This window comes from Tachypleus tridentatus, chromosome 1 (genome assembly GCF_004210375.1).
Source record: "Tachypleus tridentatus isolate NWPU-2018 chromosome 1, ASM421037v1, whole genome shotgun sequence".
Classification (NCBI taxonomy): Eukaryota; Metazoa; Arthropoda; class Merostomata; order Xiphosura; family Limulidae; genus Tachypleus; species Tachypleus tridentatus.
This window is the reverse complement of record NC_134825.1, coordinates 44,180,541-44,204,207: the sequence shown is the minus strand read 5'-3', so window position 1 is coordinate 44,204,207 and position 23,667 is coordinate 44,180,541. Positions and strand designations below refer to the sequence as shown.

At 32.1% G+C, this 23,667-nt stretch overlaps 1 protein-coding gene across 6 annotated transcripts in view; it reads right to left on the bottom strand.

Moving 5' to 3' along the window:
* The window catches only part of LOC143247204 (uncharacterized), a 65,845-nt gene that overhangs the window by 5,763 nt on the left and 36,415 nt on the right, over window positions 1–23,667 (bottom strand). For 2 of the 6 annotated variants that reach the window (XM_076494880.1, XM_076494888.1), the window contains exon 2: window positions 4,725–4,838. In XM_076494880.1, coding sequence (XP_076350995.1) covers window positions 4,725–4,778 — 54 coding nt within the window. In that variant the 5' untranslated portion in view covers window positions 4,779–4,838. Of the gene's footprint in view, window positions 1–4,724; window positions 4,839–5,925; window positions 5,948–5,983; window positions 6,316–16,785; window positions 16,990–17,468; window positions 17,579–23,667 lie in introns of those variants that run through there. The other 4 variants (XM_076494925.1, XM_076494907.1, XM_076494897.1 and 1 more) reach the window with 4 other exon arrangements.

Here is a 23,667-nt window from a genome sequence, read left to right as displayed (position 1 = left end):
AAAGTCTTAACATATGTAGTCAAATGGTTACAAGAGATACGTGAAAACCCTAAGAAGAGGAACTATCAGGTCATGTAAGTAACGAGATAGGAAAGTATTAAGAGTAGTCCACAAATAAGCCCATATAATGTCTTCCAGTGAACAATTCAACCAGATGGCTAATGACATAGAAATATGATGAATCTGGTAAGATGTGGCATGCAATAGATTCCTCTTTTGTAATAATAATTATAGGCCATGCAAATCAATTTTTGAAGCTACCCTGCAAGAGTAATGAGAAATAAGACAAAAAAAAAAAACAGAAAGATCCTCATGAATGAACAATCAGTTACTAGAACCCTAAAATCAGTTAGGACAAGTCATGACACTTAAGGGTCCTGACAGAATATAACAAACAATCAGGATTGGAACATCCATAAAAGGTAAGAAATGGCTGGAAAATGGATTGATGAGGAGAATTGTTTGCCTTCCCTGGCTGCCAGTCTTGAGAAGACCTATTGAAGTAAACCATAAAAAATGTGGAATGATAAAAAGTCTTACGCAAATAAACTACAAACAACTCTAACTGATGTGTCCACCAGCTAACAACAAATACAATTTAAGAGAAAGGTGAAACAAAAAACATGAAACTAAAGAGGCTGTGACAGCACATGTATAGCAACTATAAAATTCCAATTTAATAACTAAAAAAGTTGTTTGGGCCAAAGGACATGAAAGGAGTTTAGCAGATGTGACAGAATTGAGGATTCAAAAGCCTTACAATATTTAAAATACCTAAAAGAAGTGGATAAGAATGCCTTATATAAAACCACCATAAACAAAGTAAAACCCTTCTCAAATAGTGAAATTATAAAATGGGATATGGAAGATACTTTTGGATGAAAAGGGTGTAAATACCTTTTAATACACCATTGACAATAAATATTCCATTTCCATTGATAAACAATTGTGGTTTACTTATAGAAAGACTTAGTTAAATACAGAGAAACCTTAGAAGTTAAACCCTTATGTTGGTTGGGCAAAGGACCACATAACTTCCAAGCATGAAAACTGAGTTTCCAAACATCTGGACAGAGAATCTGTGATCAAGGTTGTCTCAGATACTATCAATGTGGAAGAAATAGAGGTGGGCATTCCTACAAATACTGAAGAACTGGAAACTATGCTTGAGCTGGCCAATAAGGTGTAACCAAGGAACTCAAAAGGGAGTAGAAAAAATTACAGTAAGAACCAAGGGCATAGGTGAATCAGGGGAAAGGTATACAGATGTAAACATGTCTAGTCCTGACTTAACACATATACTGCCAATGCTCAAGGATGAGATATCAGAGACCAAAACAATTGCAGTTGAGAATTTTAATAAACAGCAAAGGCATCAATTATTGGAGACCTGAACTGAGAGCAAATCCACTAAAAAAAATCTTGTGTTCTAGCAGCTATTCCATTGGAAGAATCCAATTATGTCAAGACAAGTGATCTGCAGTTAAATTGATCACTCCTGAAACATGACATGTTGAAAAGATTGATACAATTAGAAAAAGCCCAGTAAAGAATATATAGTATGAAAACAAAGGCCTCCTTAACGAGAAATAGTTAGACTGTATCATGACAATTTTTCCCCTCAAAAAGAGACTGACCTTAAATCATTGCCCAATGTGCTGCAAAACGTTTGAGAACATGATATGGAAGGTAGACATGTCTTCTAAGTACCCTTGAGCTCCTGGCCTAGAAGATAAGCTCTCCATCCCTGAATAGATGGGTGTGTGAATAAATGTATTTTATTACAAGATGGTGACAAATCAGCCAGGAAACCAAGGAAGAAATGAAAGACAATCAGACTGAAGTAGACATCAGCAAAATCCCAAAAACTCATCTTCAAATTGCTGAAGGGAACATTTCTATAGACTTCAGACAAAAGACTGGATTGAAGATAAATACTTCAGGACAGACATAAGAGTAAGACAAATCTGAGAAAACTGTGATCTGTTTAAAGTGAACGAAGGTTCCGATCTAGACCTCTACAAGTTCAAAAGACAGTCTGTCTATTGAAAAGACAAACTGGCCTCCTCCTGATGGTGATAAGCCAAAGTGTGCTGATACAATAAACATAGGGGAAAAGGCATGGATATCCCACGTGTAACTGAATGGCAAATCTTCCAGCTTTAACAGGAGGAGGAGAAAACCAAGTAGTCAAATGTAATAGAATGGGCCCCAAAAACTCTCAAAAAACCAAGTAATCAATCAAAGAAAAGAGGCTGGCTGGACAAACTGATCCTCGACTGAGGCTGACTTAGTAAAAGGAGTAAAAAAATGCAAGTCTACATTCTTGCCAATTGCTCCCTGGTTATTTACAAAAGCCACCTCAGAATCACCCATAATGACACCCTCAGCCTGCATATCAGAGAGATTTGACTGTGAGTGAATCATTCACTGGCTGTTGACAAACACCAGATAGCAGAGGTGGAAGAAAAGAAGTCTGGTTGGCTTCTGTAAGAGAAACATTAACTTGAAAATTCATACTTGTCATTAAGATTATAAAAATTGTTCAACAAAAACAAATATACATGAAAAGATAACCATAGAAATGCCAACTGCATTCAGATTTATAATGTAAATAGTAAATAATCAACACTCCTGTTCATAAAAACCTGTGTCAAATGCTTTGTTGAAAAAAGTGATAACATTACTGGAATAAGATGTTTACATACAGTACCTATATATAGGGTGTATTGAATTTGGTGGCAAGTTTTGCAATTTGGAATTTGCCTAAAGCATTTCAGTAGAGAAAGAGAAGAGCCAGCACTTTCAATGCTTAGATGGTCTGAGTGTGGAAACCCAAGGATCAAGAAAGAGCTATAGTATCAGTGGATGGTATGTTTTGGAATTACTATTACAATATTATAAAGATTTCAATTTTCATATGCTTAACTTTTTTATTTTACTTGCAACATCATAAACACGTTTTTTGTTTCTATTTTCTTTAAATGTTTTTTTGTGTCACTAATAAATTTAACATCTTGTGGATCCTGTAATGTGTATTGTGTACATTTCCATATTTATTTCTATTGCAATAATTATAAAAAAAAAAGTTATCACAGATTATTCATATCCTAAACAAAAAGAGTAGAGATAGAAGGTTAAACCATAAATGTATGTTAGTACTTATTTTCAGATAAGTGATACATAAACAGGAAGCCTAAGTCAATCACATTAGATAATTGAGAAAATGATGGATAACATAAAAGATGGTATAGAATGTTGACTAAACACAAGGAAAATGCAAGGCAAAGAATACAACAATGTCATTAAAATTTTAAATACACACACACATCTATATATATATACAATATTATCAGTTTAAAATTAAGATTAAGGATAGAAATTTTACAATTCCACCTAACATGGGTGAAACTATTTAACATCACCTTTCAACATTTACAAAATATAAATCTCTCAGTTTTATTTTAACTTTATTTACAGAATATAATAAAAAAAATGTTTCTACTGGTACAGGAGATGGTTTTAGAAATTATGCAGAATCTTGATGTTTCTTTCAGAAAAGTAGTTTTTAAATTTTATAAAAACTTTTATTTGACATCATCTGTATATAGAAGTGTGTGAGTTGTTAATTATTTTTGTCCATCTTCACTAAGATAAATATCTTCATTCCTCAACATGTTCCAAGAGATTTATCATTACAAATACAAATCTACCAAATACCCCTGTAGATAACAGTTTATATGTAACATGTAGTTGATAAAATGTAAAAAGACTTTAATTTCAATACTAAAATCTGAATTAAATTTTGCATTTAGTTCATTATATAAAACATGAGATATATAACTAATACATCTGAAGAACATTAATTCCAATCTCAATATACCCATAATCAAAGCTAGTCTAACAGACCTATGCTACAAGTTCAATAAATACAAACTAAGGTTTTTAAGTTTTATGTACTGTACACAGAAATACATCCCATATCTTGGTCCAGTTATTTATTTGAAAGTGACTGAGGCATCCATCTTACCATTTTATGATTGCAATTCAATTAATTTATCAAAACAAGAGATATAAAGGGTATATTCAGCAAATTACATAGCTTGACTAAAACCCTCAACATAAAAGTTCTTATCTATAACTTGCCTCTTATATCTCCAGTCATGTACAACTTAAGTAATAAAATACTTCAATTATCAGAAATACCAAGTAACAAAAGCTAAGCCTCAATCAACATTTAATTTCTGGTTTCAGCCTAACTTAATTGATAAAAAATATTTTAAACATTCATATCTTAAAAGATATTCTAATGGACCTCTAAACCTATATAAAATACCATCTAAACTGAATGTAATAGCACAAAGTTGACAAGATTATAATGTATTTGTTTGTATAAATCATGTGACTTAATAAGAAATCAAAAACTTGCAATGTTTAGCATACTTTATAAACAGTAATTATAATTTGTTTTATATATTACCTACTTTTCATTAGGTATTACGAACCATACAGTTTGTTTCTTGAAAATGCTGATTACAAAAATAATTTAGCAAAAAAACAAAACTATGGAAGACTTTCTAGGCTTGTTACAGTGAAAGTTTTAACCAGTAGAAAATTTTAAATTACTATGTTGAGGTCTGTTACATATACTATAATAAATCTAAAACAAAAACAACTTAAAGTCCCATGAATAACAATTCAGATTTATTTGTGATGCAACTTACATGAAACAAGTTTCTACCTTCAACAACAACAGGTCTAGACGACACACAACCCATCCTTTAAACCAAAATGCATGTCATCAGCAAAAATTCTTTAGAAAACTGCTTGTTCATAACCTATTAAAAATATAATAAACCACATAAATAAAGAAAGCACAAAACTGATACACTGTGAAAAATATTGAAGTATGAATTACCAACACTGCAAATAAAGAACTGTGGATTTGAAAAAACAAAAGATTTCTTCTGTTTATTTCTTACTGACAAGTTTTATGAAACTGCTTTCAATTTTTATCAAATCTTATATAAATATGTTTTTACCACATTATGTTCATTGCATGAAATTGAAATGTGGATTTTAACATTATATGTCAACAGACTTACAGCTGTCCCACTGAGGGGTTCATATAGAAGTATTTCAATCTTTTTTTATAAAGCAATCACCACAAACACTTTTTTTTTTCACACACAATTTTTGTTTCACCTAAAGTTAGCATCATAAGAGCTAGAACATACAAACCCTACTTCCATCATAAAATTATGGATTTAATGAATAAAATGGTCCAAAACAAGCTTTAAAATGACCAGTTTTATTCATCAGAAATGGTTATTTTCACATAACTATATACTAGAAATCTGATGTATTTATTAAGCTAAAAGAAAATTTTCACATACAGTTTTGATAACATAACATGTACTCACAATTAAAAAAAAAGACAAATTCATACAATCTCAAATCAGTTAAGCTAAGCTCATAATCACAAATCACATTCTGATTTATTCACGATTTTATTTTTAGCCAAATTAATATCAAATACAAAAGTAATGTCATTATTTTAAATTGATACTTTCTAGCTCAAGACTGTAAAGCTAAATTAATACTGAAGTCTTTAAAAGCAGCATTTTACTATTACGAATTTATCAAATATTTGAGTAGTTAAATCATTTCTAAGCTTGAGAGAGAGAAGTTGCACAAAACAAAATTTTCCCTATCACTACTTGAACCTATATTTATAACACATGAAAGATCTTGCCTTCACCTACAACAGGTCTAGAAAATATAACCATCCTTTACTAAATTACATACTAAAATTAAATATCTGCCTTTAGTTTCAAATAAAAATTAACCAAAAATTACGAGAATAACAGTAAATTACAGAACTTAAAGAGTTTAAATACCGATACTGTGGAAAGATTAACTTACCATCCAACAATTTTATAACCTGTAGTCTTTAAATTCATTTTCACTTTAATTAACAAACCTTCAAAACTTTTTTTTTTTCTCTATTAAGAATGTCAGTCCATTTCTTCAAGTTTGAGAAGAATATAATAGCAAGGACAGGTGACGAAGAATTCTTCTTATTTTGAGGAATTTCGAAAAATAAAATTGCTTAAAATATTACATACGAAACTTGATTAATAACCAACGTCCTAATACTTCTGTTATAAACCTAAGTCCATACTAAAAGGCTAACCACAATTAACTTGATAACAGTAACAGGTCTAACACACCCGTTATCGTTAAATGTCAAACCGTGAACACCAACGCATACAACCAGCTATCAAACAACAAATAAACATTCTACATTCGTCTTTCTGTTGCTATTTATGGTAGAAAGAAAGCCCCGCCTTCGAAGAGACATAAAGACCCTGGATGGACCCTTGCTTGACGTCACCCATATGACATTAGAGCGAGCCTAGATCGTGTGCTTGTACTGAACTACAGGTTATAAGCGTGTTGCGCTGTCGGCAAGACGCTAATCCATTCAATAACTACTATTTTTTTCGTTCTTTCTCCTTTGTAAAACATGGGCTATGCTTGTATTATAATATAATGACGTCCGCTATTCTGAACTTATTATACAAGTAAAAAATCATATCCTCGAAATAAAATTTAAAGACGACGTGTATCACTTCAGTATTGGTAATAATATTAAATACAAAACATCGGAACTCTATTCAAAAACAATTTTCAATAGCTACTGAGGATCCTAAATTAAATTCATATATGACGTAACAATTAATTTTGAAACTTGTTAAACAAAAGAAACTAAAAATAGTTCACAGTTACTTTATTTTTACCACATATGTAATATTAATAAAATAATCTGTTTTTGAATACATAATTATCAGTAAACTATTTACGAGATACAAGTCTCTCCTAGTTACTATACGTTTTTATTGTCATTGCTTCTGTAACGTCAGACAATGTGGTGTAGCTGTGTAGAAATGTTTAAATGTATTTTCATAACTATAATAACATATGAGAGTTGAACTATTTATAGCTTTAAAAACAACTCTTCCGGCTCTGAATCATATTTTAATACAGACTTCGTACCAACAACCAGAGTTTGTATCATGGTTCATGCATATACCGCTTTACACATACTATCACGCTTGTAAATATCATTTTAAAAAACGATAGCTAATAGCATATATAACCGGCATATTATAACTATTATCACACATTCATCCAAAATATAGAAACCAAGAAAAGATTCACAGCCTCTAATTCGTGGTCATGTTTTACCGATCCATAGAAACATTCAGTTAAAAAGAAACTATACAAGGGCATTCACAGTAAAAGTACTTGCCCTCCCCGGGATGAACAATTTTGTGTTTTCCAATTTACAGCTTTGATGTCATATTGCCTCCCCCATAATAAATTCTGCGGACGCCATGAGGTATAAAGAAGATAAAATATGTCCAATTATTTCTACATAATTATTCATATTATCAAAATTCTATATTCTTTTATATTTGTTTTACGACACATGTATGATTACTAGTACACTGGGTCACCGTTGAGGCCACTGGGGAAAGGCTAAATAAGGGATTTTTTTTTTGTGACCTAATAATTTATTAGAAGTATATCACATTGCACTGCATATTGTACTTGCATATTATCAGATTACGAGTAAGGAATCCATAATTTGCAAAAAAGAAAAACTCTCGCACGAATGATTTTGCATGAGTTTTGCAGACGGACCTTAACCTTTAATTTAAAACAGTACATACTTATATTTGCATGTTCAGTGGTAAAAGTTTACACCTTCACATAGATTTAGTATGTATAAAATTTAAAATAAATGTATACTTTATATATGGGCTATAGGTGCATAACACATATATGAAATAATACATGCAAGTATCCAATGTTTGTATTAATAGTACCTGAAAATCTGACAGCAGCCGCGTGTGTTCATCAAATGAGCATCTACGTGATTAGACTGGAGTCTCAGCTAGGAATGCTGGTTTCAGTGCTAAGGAGACTGTAGGCTTCGCGATGCCAAGCTCTTAACATAATTCCCAAGCCTGTTTTTGTTATATTTAGCTTTGAGAAACATCTCTAACGGTGAACTTGAAAGACGTGAAGTGTCAGAAGAAAGTTGTGCATTTTATGTGTACTTATCATATGTTTTTGTTTGGTGCAAGCATTTCTCAGGCAACCAGAAAAACTCACGCTAAATTCAATTAGCACTTTTTAAAAATTCCGCACGAAGTAACATCCTCGTATTCTATCACACGGCCAGTCTCAAATGCATCAATGGTATCACCTTCCTCGAACACATTTTCATGTATTCCTTAGAATCTTCGTGCTTCCCTACGTGATGATAAACAGGGTGCCAGTCAGTGCATTTTCAAACAAAGGAAGATCTGGTATTACTACTTTACGAGCAAAGAAAAAGAGTGCAGAGAAGCGGCTGCTGCTGATCAAAGAAAAAGAGAACCATTGTTTAATTATTTTTTTTTACTATCAATTGTTTTTTGATAGTACGCATATGGGATATGTGGAATATTTAAGTATTTGAGCCAGTGTTAGGTAAATAGTTTCCTGTGCATATTGTGAGTTGATGGTTTAGCAACTGTGTTCACATAATCAGAGATTTCACTTTCATGAGAGTTGTATACTTACATCTCTGTGTCGTACTTTTAATGCTGTGTGGAGTTTGTGTGTTGTAGCTGTTGCTGTAATACCATCATAATCTTTACATGAATGAACATGTTGGTAATTTCACGACTTTATTCATGATCAGTCGTATGTATAACCTGTGAATTGTTTTGAAGTATTCAGTGTGGGAAGTGATTTTATAGTTCTATCTATCAAACAAATGAAAGAGATGCGATAGTGCTCTTCTGTCTTGTAAAAATCAAATTTATAACATTGTAATGTACTTGTACATCATTCTTATATCAGTAATTCAGCTTACAGCGCTCGGAAAACTTAGCTGAATGTCACCAGCAAACTTCCAATGTTAGCTAAACTTTGCTGTAGTCATGTTCTATACAGCTAGACTGATTATCAGATCCTCTTGTTATTTGACATAGGATTTGGAATTGTTTAGATCTACTGATCACATGTGCTTGCCCTATAAAAATTAAAGTAACTTGTATATGTCTAAACGACATTGTTAAAAATATACATTATTTTACATAATACATGAAATTATATGAAATATTGGTAGTGAAAAATAGAAGACAAATTATACGCACATTAGATTATTTTGCTCTCACTGATTTCCTCATGAAATTGGTTTCGAAATTTCAAATATTATGATCTATCAACTAAAGATCCTATAATACGCATTCAGCTTGATTATATTATTAGCTGTTATGCATTGCACTGGCCAAATTGATAATTAAATGATCTCGCACTTGAAATACAAAACTAGAGATACACTGTCCAATTCTATTATTGCTGGAAAGATGCTCCAAATATCAACAGTAAAATTCGCTAACAAGTTTGAAATGTACAAATCCATATTCGAATATACTAGTTTTAAATTGAGCTTAAAACACTGCATTATCATGCCGTCATACAACTTGAAGATCTATAAGTTTCACACAGTACTTGTATAAATTATGCCAGACAATTTTAATAGCTTAGTGAGGAAAAGACGTTCCTACGTCAGGGAGGACTATAATATATCTAAATATCAGCAAACCTAAACTATTGTAAAGTCATATATTTCCGAGGATTTTCATAATTACCAAATTGGGTATTTTAAACGTCAAATCCTGATTCAATATTTCTAGTTACCTTTACAGACTCCCGCAAGTCTCTCATTTTAGGTTTTGGCACGCACTGACTTGTCCCTTCTTTTCTGACATTATTTATTGTTTTAAGTATAGTCTGGAGACTGTTGTCAGCTTTAAACAATAGGCCAAGGACTTGCTCATACTATGTAGTCATATCATGATTTGTCTCAGATTTTGAGATAAAATATTAAGCTGTGAGGTAATAGTCAGGGAAGAAGTATGGTGCCTGTATATGTTTACAGCAGCACACAGTCATGTTCAGTTGTACATGGTTACCTACGTATTTAATCATGTATGTAAAATTACTGGGTATCTTCGCCTGTTGGATAAGAATTTTTTTTTTTAATTCTCTATTGGTTTATATAATGTGAATTTAGCAGTTTAAAATGCTTCCCTTAAGAGACTATGATTGTGTGTAATATTCACCAGTGGCAAGATCTGCAAGAAGGGGTATATATATACTGTTCATATATTAGAGGTCTAAATATATTCAGTTTTATTAGAGTGTTCTACATCAATTTGGTCATTTGAGTTAGACAAAGAACACTGGTTTTAATTTATTAATACAGATTTAAATGTTAAGTGCTAAACTATAAAATTTGATGGGCACCACTGGTCGAATTTTCAGAAGACCCAGGCAATCCAAACTGTGTGTAACTACCTACGTTTTGATGCACAATGCTGAAGTCCACTATATTATACGTTGTAAAAAGTTCACGTATATATTTTTACACAGCACAGTATCAAACTTCTGTCTATAAACCATATGCAAAATACTGTTGAAAGTGAGTGCCACAAATTTGTTTGTGCAAGTTCATTCAGTCTACTATCACATAAAAGAGCGTTAACTTTGCACAAACTTATGTAGAGGCTAACTACACAACTGTTTGTTGTCACAAAAGTGGTTATATATTTTACACAACAACTTTAACAGCCGTAAAATAAGAAAACAATGACAAACTTCATTTAATGATTGCGATTTTTTATTGGTGAATTAATAAAAACATAACTGTAAACTGAAACAGTATCAAAAGTTAATATGTAATAACTTTTACAGGATTATTATTTTTATCATTTTATCGAAAATGCTTTCATGCATCTTTTCTGGTATTGTTGTGCGTGATATGAGAGCAAAACAATCTAATTCAGAAGTTTTATGACATTTAGTTGTTAAAAGTCGAATATTTATATTCTGATTTCAGCTAAGCCTTACTTTAGGCCTAATGCTTTAATTAGATTACAAATAGGTTTGCTGTTACTGACGTTATAGAGACAGCGTTTAAAAAATTTAAATAGTAAACAAACGCTAATTAGAAAATATTCTTTAGATATTGTAACACGTATATTACCTACTTGACCTTATAACATAAAATAAGATAAACGTTTATTTCAACCAAATATCTTGTATCCGTTGTACAGCCAAAAGTGTTGAAAATTTGTATAGGAACTTTTGCATCGTTTAATGATTCCTGACATAGAAAGTACAGGGTGGCCCGTAAGTCCCTACCCACCCATATGTTATTATGTTATATTCAATTACGCATGTATTATAAATTTGTTTCTTTTTTCAGAGAAATATCGCCGATGTTGAGGAAAATGTATCACAGAACATGACGTCGCATAATATTATGCAGAGAGAATGAGGGACAGCACACAGATACACTGGATACATTAGATATATGGATGGGTAGGGGCTTACGGGCCACCCTGTAGAATTCAGTGAAAACGTTCGAAATTGCTATTCAAGTCTCTTTCGGAGTGCACACGCACTGTGTAATAACATTTCATTTTTCTGCGTAGATTTTACTAAAAAATATAGTGATTAAAGAATTACTTCCAGGTTGAACAGCGAACATTAGGTTGCAAGTAAATTCGTTTTACTTCTATAATTTTCGTTAATTATTTACCAACGGTTTCCCGTCATTTTTGATAGCCTTTAATATTAGTCTGTATTATTAAAAGAAAACAAAAACAAACAAACGAGGAACAAAGATAATTACTGGTCACGTTATAACACAGTTGCACACAATCTTGAAAAACAATAATTTAAAAAAGTTTAGAAAAAATACAAAGCCTATTTACACTAAACTTTCAACTTCTGTAACAAATAAGCATAATAAATATTACACAGTGAAATATATCTTCCTGTCTTACATAAAAAAAATAATTAGTAAGCCAACAAACTGGGATTCTTCATAGTTTTATAATTTCCCCTAACCTTGGAACCTTGGTCAGAAGTTTAAAGTATCTTTTATTTTATATGTACTTTTCTACAAAATATTATAACAGTTTGTAATGAATTTACCATTATACATTTAACTTAACGCCTACGCTTGTTTCAGTTTGATGCATGTGACGTATATTGCTGAATGTGTACTGCACAAGTCCCGCTTGTTCTCTGAATTTGTTGAATATTCTTGAGAATAAGAACAACAATATTTGTTTTACTGAAATGCTAGCGTATTCGAACATTATTGAACGTTCTAGAATCTCGCGTAATTCATATAAAAATAGCTTGACGAAATACAATAACAGGATATTATTGTCAGTTACAGTCAGTGTGCAATAGGCCACGGATGCTATAAATGTGATTAACGCCTATTAATCGGAAAACTACAGAACTGAACCAAGAACGTTTATAGATTTCGCATATTACAAACCCTTCAATTTCAGTAAATCAACTTTGGACGTTAGTGTTTCTACGAGGACATTAAATACCATCATTGGTTAAAAGTCAGCTTAAAAACAGCGTTATGCCAAACAAGCTAGATAACTTAAGTGAAGTGTGACAATATCAACTCAGAATTAATTTGCTCGTCGTGGACCTGGATCGTCGATAAAATATTCAGTACTACTAGATCGGATATAAGAATCAGTATCATCTGTAGATTTGTAAAATGGTTGTGTACAAATCGTTATTTGTAATATTCGTTATTATAAATTGTTGTTTGTAGAGTAAAATATATTTATGTTATAAAGAAAACTGTGTGTATCAAACTTGTTGGTAAATATCATAAATTTCATACATATTAACATTTAATTAACTTCCAAATTAATTACAGATTATTTCAACTCGTAACACGTAACGTACGTAACCCAATATATCGGAGACTTGTCCAAGATAAATTACAATATGTTACAAGTATTTCTGAAACAAAAAGATTTAAAAATATATTCAGTGGCTTCCTAAGTTTTGGAATATTAACAAAAACCGGTGCATCTATAAACTAATGGTGACTGTATCTCCCATTTTGTTCATCGACTCTGTCATTGATACTCGAGTAAGGAAATGTATTATTAGGCTACTAAAATAAGTTAGCAAACAATGATTTATAAGCATAAGAAAGTGATAAGTGTACTACATGTTTCAACAGAACACTGATGTGTCTTCATTGGTTTAATAAAAAAAATATACCGTGTATTATTTTTATTTTTATAAAATTTTTATTGGTTATTAATTCTTAAAGGTTTTTTTTTAAACATTTATTCACCATAACTATTATTAATTTATTTGTATATTATCTTACTCCTGCACTAATCAAGTAAAATTGTAACATGAAATATACTGTCAGGCATCAGGTCAATTCGTTAAGGCTAAATTCCTACTACCTATAATTAATCTAAACATAGCTTAAATAAGGGAATCTCAGATGGAAATAACAGATTAAATATTAGCTATTTCTGTAATTATTTATTATATATGGTGAGAGTAAATTTCTGAAACAGAATAAGTAAATTTCAGTACAAAAAAGAAAGTATCATACATAAAATATCTTAAAACAGTCAAAGGTAGATAGATGTAAAATAATTGTTAAGTAACATTTTGTCTTTCAGTCCATATAATCATTAGCTTTATTATACAAAAATAAAGCAAAATCTGTAATAGTGAAGCAATGTTTAAATAATAAACATGCTAAATTAAATACACACTTCATTATAGAATAGCACAATTACATGAAATTTTATCTCAGAAGATAATCCCTTATTAAAATATTGCACAGCAGCCTTTAAAAATAATATCATTGATAGGTGATCAATCATATAAGAATTTTGTTTACCATATGCGAAGGGTCTCATTCGATCAGATTTAGTTATACGCCTTAAATATTTCATTTCTTTGATATTATTAAAAAAATCAAAAGGAAGATTTTCGTCCTTCATGTGATACTTATATAACTATTACACATATACCAAAAGTTCAAAAAATTCATATTTTCCTTTCCTGTTTAGTTTTAGTTTCCTCTGACATTGGTACATGTTTATTTAGTGGTCCATTCCTATTTTCATTGTTATTCAAAACTCTAATAAATAATAAAATTATTTTTCTTTTTTAAATTATCCTGAAAACATTTTGTAAACATTATTGTGCAACCTGTAGTTTGTGTAGTAAATAGTATAACTCCTAAATATCAGATTTTCAATTTCCAAATTAAGTTAGCAGTTCAATATATGGTGCTTTTGATTTTTATAAAGAAAAAAAAAATTCTGCTATGTGACTGTGAAACAAGAACGTCAATTCTACAAAAACTCGGGTACTTAAAATTTAACTATGTTTATCCCTACTTTGGCAAGTCACTGCAATGATGTTAGTCTGAGCCAAAATAAAGATAAAAGTTTCCAAATTTCAAGTAACTCAGTTTGGTAGTTTTACTTTTTGTTGCATTACAACTTTCTACATTACTATAAATAATTAGGTTATGTATACATCAATTTCTGCTGTATGAAACTTAAAAGTTTTTTTATCATACTTGTTTGTTTCCTTTTCATTAGCTATATAGTTTTGCATATACCTGATTCAATTTAAGTAGTCATCAGGATTTCTACCATTCAAATCTTAAATTTAATTACATGGCCAAAGTAGTGCATTGTCTATTATATATATAGACACACACACACACTAGTATCCTTTTCAATACAATAAAGAAATGACTGGGACCCCAGATAGACGAGTTCTCTGAAGTGTTTGTTTTAAATTTCACACAAAACTACATGAGGGCTATCTGTGCTAGCCGTCCCTGATTTAGCAGTGTAAGACTAGAGAGAAGGCAGCTAGTCATCACCACCAACTGCCAAGTCTTTGGCTACTTTTTACCAATGAATAATGGGATTGATCATCATATAATAAGGCCTTCATAGCTGAAATGACGAGCATGTTTGGTGCGATGGGGATTTGAACTCGTAATCCTCAGGTTACGAGTTAAGCATCCTAACCATCTGGCTATGCCGGGTTATCATTGTTAATATTGAGACATTTGAAAGGTGGATTTAAACATGCGATTTTTATAGTCCTAATTTCATCACAAACTCTCCTATGAAGTACTACCATACTTAAGTATAATCCCTTTTCGCACATGCAAACGCATACACAATTATTATATTTCAGAACACTTTGCACCAACTTTGTCTTTATGAGTATTTTTATGATTTTTCCTTGATGACTAATAAAACCATCATATCAGTTTACCTATAACAATGTAGTATAAAGAAAGTCTGTGTGTAATCCAGCACATTTACACAATAATATTGCAAAAAACAGTGCAAAGAAAGTTTAGTTGTTTGGATAAGTAACGATTTATACTATAATTTTCTCAAATAATTAAAAATTTTTGAAGTAAAATCATTTTACAGTTGAAAGTGTAGGTTTACAAAGCATAGAGGCATACAATATTACATGTTGTTTGTGGTAAAAGTACCCGAATGGCAGTGTAGCAAGTGACAAATTCATAGTTGCCTTAGAGATGTAATTTACAAGCAATGCTTTTAATCTTTCTGTCAGTATACAGTTGAAATAAATCCAAACATTTAAGGCTATCATATATATATGCTTATATTTTGTTCCTGGTAGTTAACTATTAAAGCACATGAAATAAAATATCGCTAAACCAAATAAATGGAAGAAGATATTATGGACTCAAAACTCCTCTCATGCAGTAATTTACCCATGTTGAAGATATAAGCAATAATGGAGTTTTCAGAACGTTTTTAGTGTGTGTGTGTATATATATATATATACACACACACACATATATTTGATATATAACATTTTGATACTTTACTGTTAATTTCACTTTCCATTGCCACAAGCAAAGACTGTTTTATCAAATGCTTTCTGAAAGTTAACCTTACAAAACTCCCACATAGATTTGGCTACTTAAGAGATAATTTATAGAGTACATCTTCAAAATCTCGATATTATTCAGTATAAACACATGGTACAAATACCACAGATTCCAATAAATATTATACAAACCACTGCTCTCTAAGATGAACATTTTCAATCAACTTCTGTAAATATTTTTCTTTGCTTTTACAAAAAGCAAACAAAGATATCTAATAAAATGCCAACCATACCATTCATGTTATATTCAGTGAGGACAATGTTTCACTCTATTTATATCTTCAGTTTCATAAATAAAAACTGTAATTATGTAAACTAAATTAAGCAGAGAATTATTATTCTTTTTGATACAACTTATCTTAAAAGTAATCACTTTTTTTTAATATGGGGAACTTTTCTAGAGAAAATCACAATGCATTCAATGCAATCAGTTGAATTATATGAAGTCAAAATTCATAAAGTTGTTTTCAAATATTTAAGCTATTTCATAACTAGTAAAGAGAATATAAACATTGTTTTATATAACAGGTTTCGAATAACGTGATTTGATGACATTTTAACTGTTTTCTCAACATAATATATACGAATTAAATTAATGGGTTGTGTATATTACATACTATGCTACCCACGATACATTACTTGTTAAGCACAAAGCTATATTAATAAACATATCTTTCGTCGTTATTTTATTTTATTGCTATTCAAGTGACGTAAGATCCATACTAAGTCAATTAATCAGTAATATTACCACTTTTATTGTTTGTTTGAATTTTTAGCTTCTAAAGAGCAACTATATAGACGCGATATTTTACAGTATGTACTATCTAATTAGGACTGCCTAAGTTTAACTTTTTTAACAAGCTTGCATATGACATGCTAGGCCTAACAACAACGGTCAACACTCACCAGTAAACAGAAACGAAACATACATGCTTTTTGAAAATTACTACTAATACAGTAAGGAGATTTTTGTAAATTTTCATTACACTTATTCGATGGCATCAGCATTTTAATTAACTCGTTTAACAATGTGCAGCTACGAACATTCTAGATAAGTTTTCTGTATAAAGAAATGGTCTTCAGCGAGACAGTATGAACAATCTACGATTTTTTACATCAAGATAACCAAAGAGTGCTTTATATATGCATTTCTCACTTTCAAATTACTTATAAAAGGAGATGAAGCCGGCAAACAGCTCAAAAACGCAATTTAGCGGCAAAGAAACGGCGAACCATGAGAACCAGTTGTAAACATCAATCATCACATCTTAAAACACTATCGTCTTAGCCATACAAGTTACATGGACAAATACATATTTGATAAACTATTTGAGGTTATGGTAGTATGAAAACAATCAACATTGAAACAGACTGACTATTGCATGAAAAAAATACCCTGATTATCACACAGCATTCAACAATCGTATCGTTAATATCTTAAACCTCCTCACACATTATATCATAAAAGCTGAAGATATGCTTCACAATCAAGATGCAAAGATATTTTAAAACGTGCTCAAAATTATTATGTAAATGCATTATTCAGTTACAGACAGAAAAGGGCCTGGTGGTTAAAATAGTCGACTTACAATATGAGGGTCGTTAGTTCGAACTTCCGTCACTGAAACTGCTTGTCCTTTCAGCTGTAGAAACAATATAATGTTACAGTCAATCCCACTATTTATTGGTAAAACAGTAGCCCAAGTGTTGGCTGTGGACAGTGTTGACCCTAATCTATCGCAGTTAAATTAGAAACGGCTAGAACAGAAATCCCTGGTGTAGCTCTGCAAGAAAGTTTAAAAAGAGGATTGAATGCATTTTTTTATTATCAGTGAAAACACGTTTCGAACTCCATCTTGCTCTAGCTTAAGTATATTCTCAATATAGTGTTTTCCCAGGTTCTAGAAATATCCGGACAAAAAAAGAAAAGAATGTGTACTCCAGGAGAGCTCGATTGTAGTCTGAATCGCAAGTGACGAGAGTGAGCACTGAGAAAGTAGATGAGTTTAGGAACCTTTTAACTAAATGAATGACCACACTTAAAACAAATACTTAAAGTTACCTACTTCTACTGTTATTAATTCAGAAAACAGACTAACCCTCGACCCTCACAAAAAATTTATAGGACCCCAACTTCACCCAATTTAAATTACCATGAACAGTATGGATGCTGCGCATATGGATGACTTCTTTTTTTCGGAAGAGTTCGTCTGTGGTGAATCCCAGTTAATGAGGGTCACGGAAATTATGGCTGTGATGGCGAAAAATGGGTACGGTTTAATTTGGCATGGTATAGAAGCAAGGAAAACCTGTAGGCTAAATTATTCATAAGAAAATATTTGGTAGGCAGAAGTGATAATTCATAATAAGAGACAGTATGCTATAACGTGATGGTATGTATGTATGTATGTGTTTTTTATTGCAAAGCCACATTGTGCTATCTGCTGAGCCCACGGTGAAGTCGAACCCCTGATTTTAGCGTTGTGAATCCGTAGACTTACCGCTGTACTAGTGGGAGGCATGACGTGATGGACATTTATTTGTTGGTTGTCTTTAATAAGCAGGATAGAATGTCGTTATCCTTAAATTTTTGTACAGTGAGTGTGCGATACTTCAATACCTACAGCACAGGCTTCGGAACCAGGGATGCTGTTACATATCTGAGTTGTGTATTAATTTTCTGAGAGGCTTGCCTCCCAAACCCCCTAAAATAAGCTGCTTTTAGCAATTCCTTATACCTTCAATTTTTCATTGCAAAATCTGCATGTCTAGTCTACTTCCCACACCACTGTACAAGATGTAGCATGCAGAACAGATTTTTGTTTTCAAAGAAATTTGCCATGTTAATGTATACAGGAAATAATGTAAATATTTTGGCAAAAGGAGTTACGATTGAAGTTCATGCATTAAACGATCGCATTCCTCTTTGATTGGTCGAATTATCATAAACTTTCTTAAAAACAGTCTTCTGATCGTTTTGCAACGTTTACTAAATAAGAATATAAGAACACGACGTAAGAGATGGTTAAAAATGGAAGCAATAGATGAACAATCGTGTGACGCTCAAAATAAAGTTTGTGTTCTCAAAATCAGTATGGAGAGTCACACCAATATACAATTCGTTTAAAAGTTAATAGTAGTTGTCATTATAGTTGATTAAAAAGTTGCCGAAAAATGCATATATATATATATTGAATAGCAGTGACAATTGTTGTTGTTTAATGGCAAAGCTACATGATGGGCCACCTACATTGTGTATACAACGGGAATTGAGCCTTGCATTTCAGTATTATGAGCCTCAAGCTCTCCACCGAGGCATTGGAATTTTGAATACTTATGTAGTAAAGCCGCAGTTAAAACTTAACTACCAGCAATTGTTTGTGTTTAAAATACACTGTAAAAGAAAGCCATCTTTCTCAAATCAGAAGAATGGGATGAAATTCTCAACATGAAAGGCATCTCATACGACATGAGCTAAGCAACCACTTCAGACTTCTAAGATTCAGTTGTAGCTGTTTATAATTTTGAATAACTAATCATAAGAAAGGTAGCCAGTCAGTAGCACCCATCACCAAAAGGACCTTATCCAATTCTGTAGGCCAAATAATAACTTTCACTTTTGTAATGCTCCCACAGTTGAAAGTTCAGATTGTTCTTAAGCATCGGCAGCTCGAACCCTGGACCCTTTAAAATGCATTAACCATTAGGCCAAACCCATACCAGGAATGCTAAAATGTATAAATTAGTGTTGTGGACAATGTTGATCTTTCAAACTAGAATTACCAGTGATTTTACCTTACTATATATTACACACAATATTAGTTTACTATAACTGACACGAGTTCTGTTTACACGGTGCTATCTCGTACGGTACGTATCAAAGGCCCTGGTATATGTTGTAGATACTGATGATTCTTCACGAGTTTGGACACATCAATTAAACGATATCGTACAGAAGGAATTACATATATTCTAATTTTTCACTGCTACTACTTAATTTTGATTGTAAATATAAACAACATATGGAAACTTTTAGAGTTTGTTTCGATTCATTCATGTCGATTCTGATGTTGAGCGTCCATTACAGCGAATTTGGGGTTTTCTTTCATTATAATTAAAAATCAAACCATAGTTATCAAGGGTTGTTGAAGAGATGATCAAAAGTAGTTTCGTTTCGAATTTCACGCAAAGTTACACAAGGGTTAACCCACAGATTAGAAGAAAGACAGCTAGTAAACAGGATACACTGACAGTTTCAAGGTTACTCTTTTACCAACGAATAGTGAGAATGACTATAACATTATATCGTCCCCACGGTCGAAAGGACGAGCATGTTCAGTGACGGGGATTCGAGTCAGCGATCCTCAGACTACGAGTCGAGCACCTTAACTACCAACCCATGACTAGATAAGAATACGAACAATAATGAGAAATAGATTAAGAACCATGCCATAATCATATCCATCAAGGTTCAGTCATACCAAGATATACAAGTATATACATATCTGGATTTCCAACTGATTTTTTAGTACACTTGTTACAACTTATAGCATAGGGGATTTTGCAAAATGAGTTATCGTTAACATAAAGAAATAAACGACAGGCTACAACTTGATACACAATATATCCAATTTTGCTGCAAGCAGGTATAAAAATCAAAGTTGTGTATTTGCTACTTTCTAAAAACTCGTACTACACTTCTAAAGAGTTCATATTTCCAGAATAACTTAATTTCTTGTAAACATCAAATTCAAGTAAAAATAAGTATATTAACACTTTATATTTAAAACAATACTTTTATCTTACTTTTACAAAATTTTAAGCTATGTCGTTATGAAGTTCAAAAGATAAAATCAACAATAACTTGAACTTAGCAAAAATAAAGTATAAAAATAGCATTTAGAAATAAGCAATTGGTTGTGAAACCTTGGTTATTTGTAATGGAGTATTATTAATTTATAAGCTAATCTGTATATTGTTAAATCTAGTCATTGCCATGAAGTCTTATTATGTTGAACATGTTACACACAACGTGAGAGTTTGGTTTGAATTTCACGCAAAGCTATACAAGGGTGATCTGCGATAGCCGTCTCGAATAGTGGGATTGATCGTCACATTATAAACCCTCCATGGCTGAAAGGGCGAGCATGTTTGGTGCGACGGGGAATCGAACCCCTGATTTTAGTGTTGTAAATCCGTAGACTAACCGCTGTAGACAACAGTAGCGAAATCTTACTCTCCGACTGCTCTACGAGACAGAAGTTATTGTAAATATTAAAACATATTCTAGCAACGCAAATATTATTATATAGAATAACCACGAAAATTCATATTCACAAAATCGCGAGTAAATGGTTTCTCAAACTTACTAGTGAAAATAAGCATCACCTAAACTACTTCTACCAAACGCAGAAGCATAAATATCACATACGATTAACGCTGTTTTTCACACATTTAGGAATATTAAAAAAAAAAAAAAAAACTTGAATAAGGATAACCATGACATTTTTCATATGCTGATAACAGCTTCAGTTTATGTAAATGTGTTCTACACAACACGGTCATGTAATTTATGGTATCGTTTACGGAGTTTGATTATTTTTTTTATAATGTAAAGCTATACAGGGGATTTCCAGAACTTTGCCCGTCGAAGGGATCGAACTTCGAATTCTGGTGTTATGTAAGCCCCCAAACCTCCCGCCGAATCTCCGGAAGACGGAATACTCGCATGTGCTTGTGGCCTTGTGCGGTACTGGCACGTATACCTTTTACCTCTGTCTAAAGTAAATACCGTGGACAAGTTGATGGTGCCACCCTTCTATAGTAATGTGCAGACAGACGTTCGCACGATGAATTCCTGTGATCTCTCTAGTTTGAAATTAACGTCTGCTATTATGTTAAAGGATACGCCCTACCTTCCGGGCTAAAGAAATTTATTCTTCTAAAACATGTTCTTCTCAGCGAGCTAAGTCAACCGATAGGAAACAAAGTTACACATGCCAGATTTCGTAACCAACTTAGCATTGCTTCAAATGTGCAGGAAGGATGGTAACTTAATTATTCAACGTTAGATAAATAAAACGGTAATCTCTAGTAGAGGAATAACAAAGTTTTATTAGTTAACAACACCTACGATTTTCCGCAACACAGCTGTTATAAGCAGAATTGTGAATACTAGTTGTCTTAAGTTCTACTAGAGGTTTTATTTCATTACAACACAATGTACCTAAACATGTTACTTTTTATTCGAATTTATACATATTATAATAACACTTTTTGTTTTTCTCTCTCGTTATATAATGTATAAGGTAGATACCAGCGACCAACTGAACTCAAACTCAGGTCTTAAAATCCTATTGTTGTTTCACAAAAAAACGGGAAAAAAAACTATCGCAGACAAAATCTACGCTATTAGGGTCAAATATTAAATTCATTAAAACTGTCAGATTCCAAGACATAACTTTTAGCCGTGCTCTAACAGGAGCTGATCACTTCGTTAACATTAGGGAATCGGCTAACTAACGTATTGTTTTCTTGAAGAAAATCAAATGCATCCATGAAGGTTGCACACCTGATGTCATCATTACTTTATATATAAAAAAAAAACTTTCATTAGACCATTAATTGAACTAGCAATAACACCCGCCCTAAGAACTTGTGTAACTGCTTGTTTTTGCGGAAGGCTATTGGGCCTGCACCATTTTAAAAAATTGTGTTACAATTCTACAACAATGTACCGGTGCTTGACATTCAATAATGTTTACCATCCATGATAAAAAGGATCTTATTAAAAGTTTAGTGTGTGTGTGTGTGTGTGTGTTTTCTTATAGTAAAGCCACAACGGGCTATCTGATGAGTCCACCGAGTAGAATCGAACCCCTGACATTAGCGTAGTAAATCCGTAGACTTACCACTGTACCAGCTGGGAACTGAAATGTTAGTTTATAAATGAGCTATCATCACTGCATTACATCACAGAGTAGACTTTAATATCAGTGAAAGTGCCTTGCTTTTCTGTTGCAACATTCATGATATCTTTATTTAAAAAAAGAAATATTTTTAAGTTTTTTTCTTGATTATTTTATATTTAAAATTTATTCCTTTTTGTTTGTGATTTTTACTGGATAAATCTGAAACATATTTTTGTGAAAATTTCAACGGTTTTATTTATTGTTCAGTTATATAAAATATTATCCAGTTATGGCTGGTGATGATCGGTTCAGTGATTTCCGAGATCCGAGTTTTGGATGTATACATCGAAAGCTTAATTGTAAAAAGATACGAACATATGATTACATGCAATGTCTACCAACGTGATCAGGAAACTCGAAGCTTTAAAATATAATGCTTTTTGATTAACCTAATGTTCCCTCCCAAATATAATCCCCTCCTCCCACATATCCTGATTCTCTAAAAATTCTACCCATACTCCAAAATCTCATCCAAAAACTAGCCAAATACTGCCAGATTATCAATACAAGAAACACTTTGACGATGCAATTTCCAACATTAGCAGCAACACTCGAAACATGGTTCATTCACAACCTTTTTACATTTGTAACGACTAACATTTGTGTGTTAACCATACGTATCTCTCCATTTCTCGTTTCAGGTACACAGCTCAGCCATTAGCTAGAAGGAATATTCGGCGTCCTGGTAGCGAAAGTAGAATTTTTGGAGGTACTCCAGTTTTCTTCTTACATAAATATTCTAGGTATTAGGCATTCAGGTCCTTAACTGTTGATTTTGTGTTACTCCACAGTCACGCACTGTCTTCGGTTCCTTCTG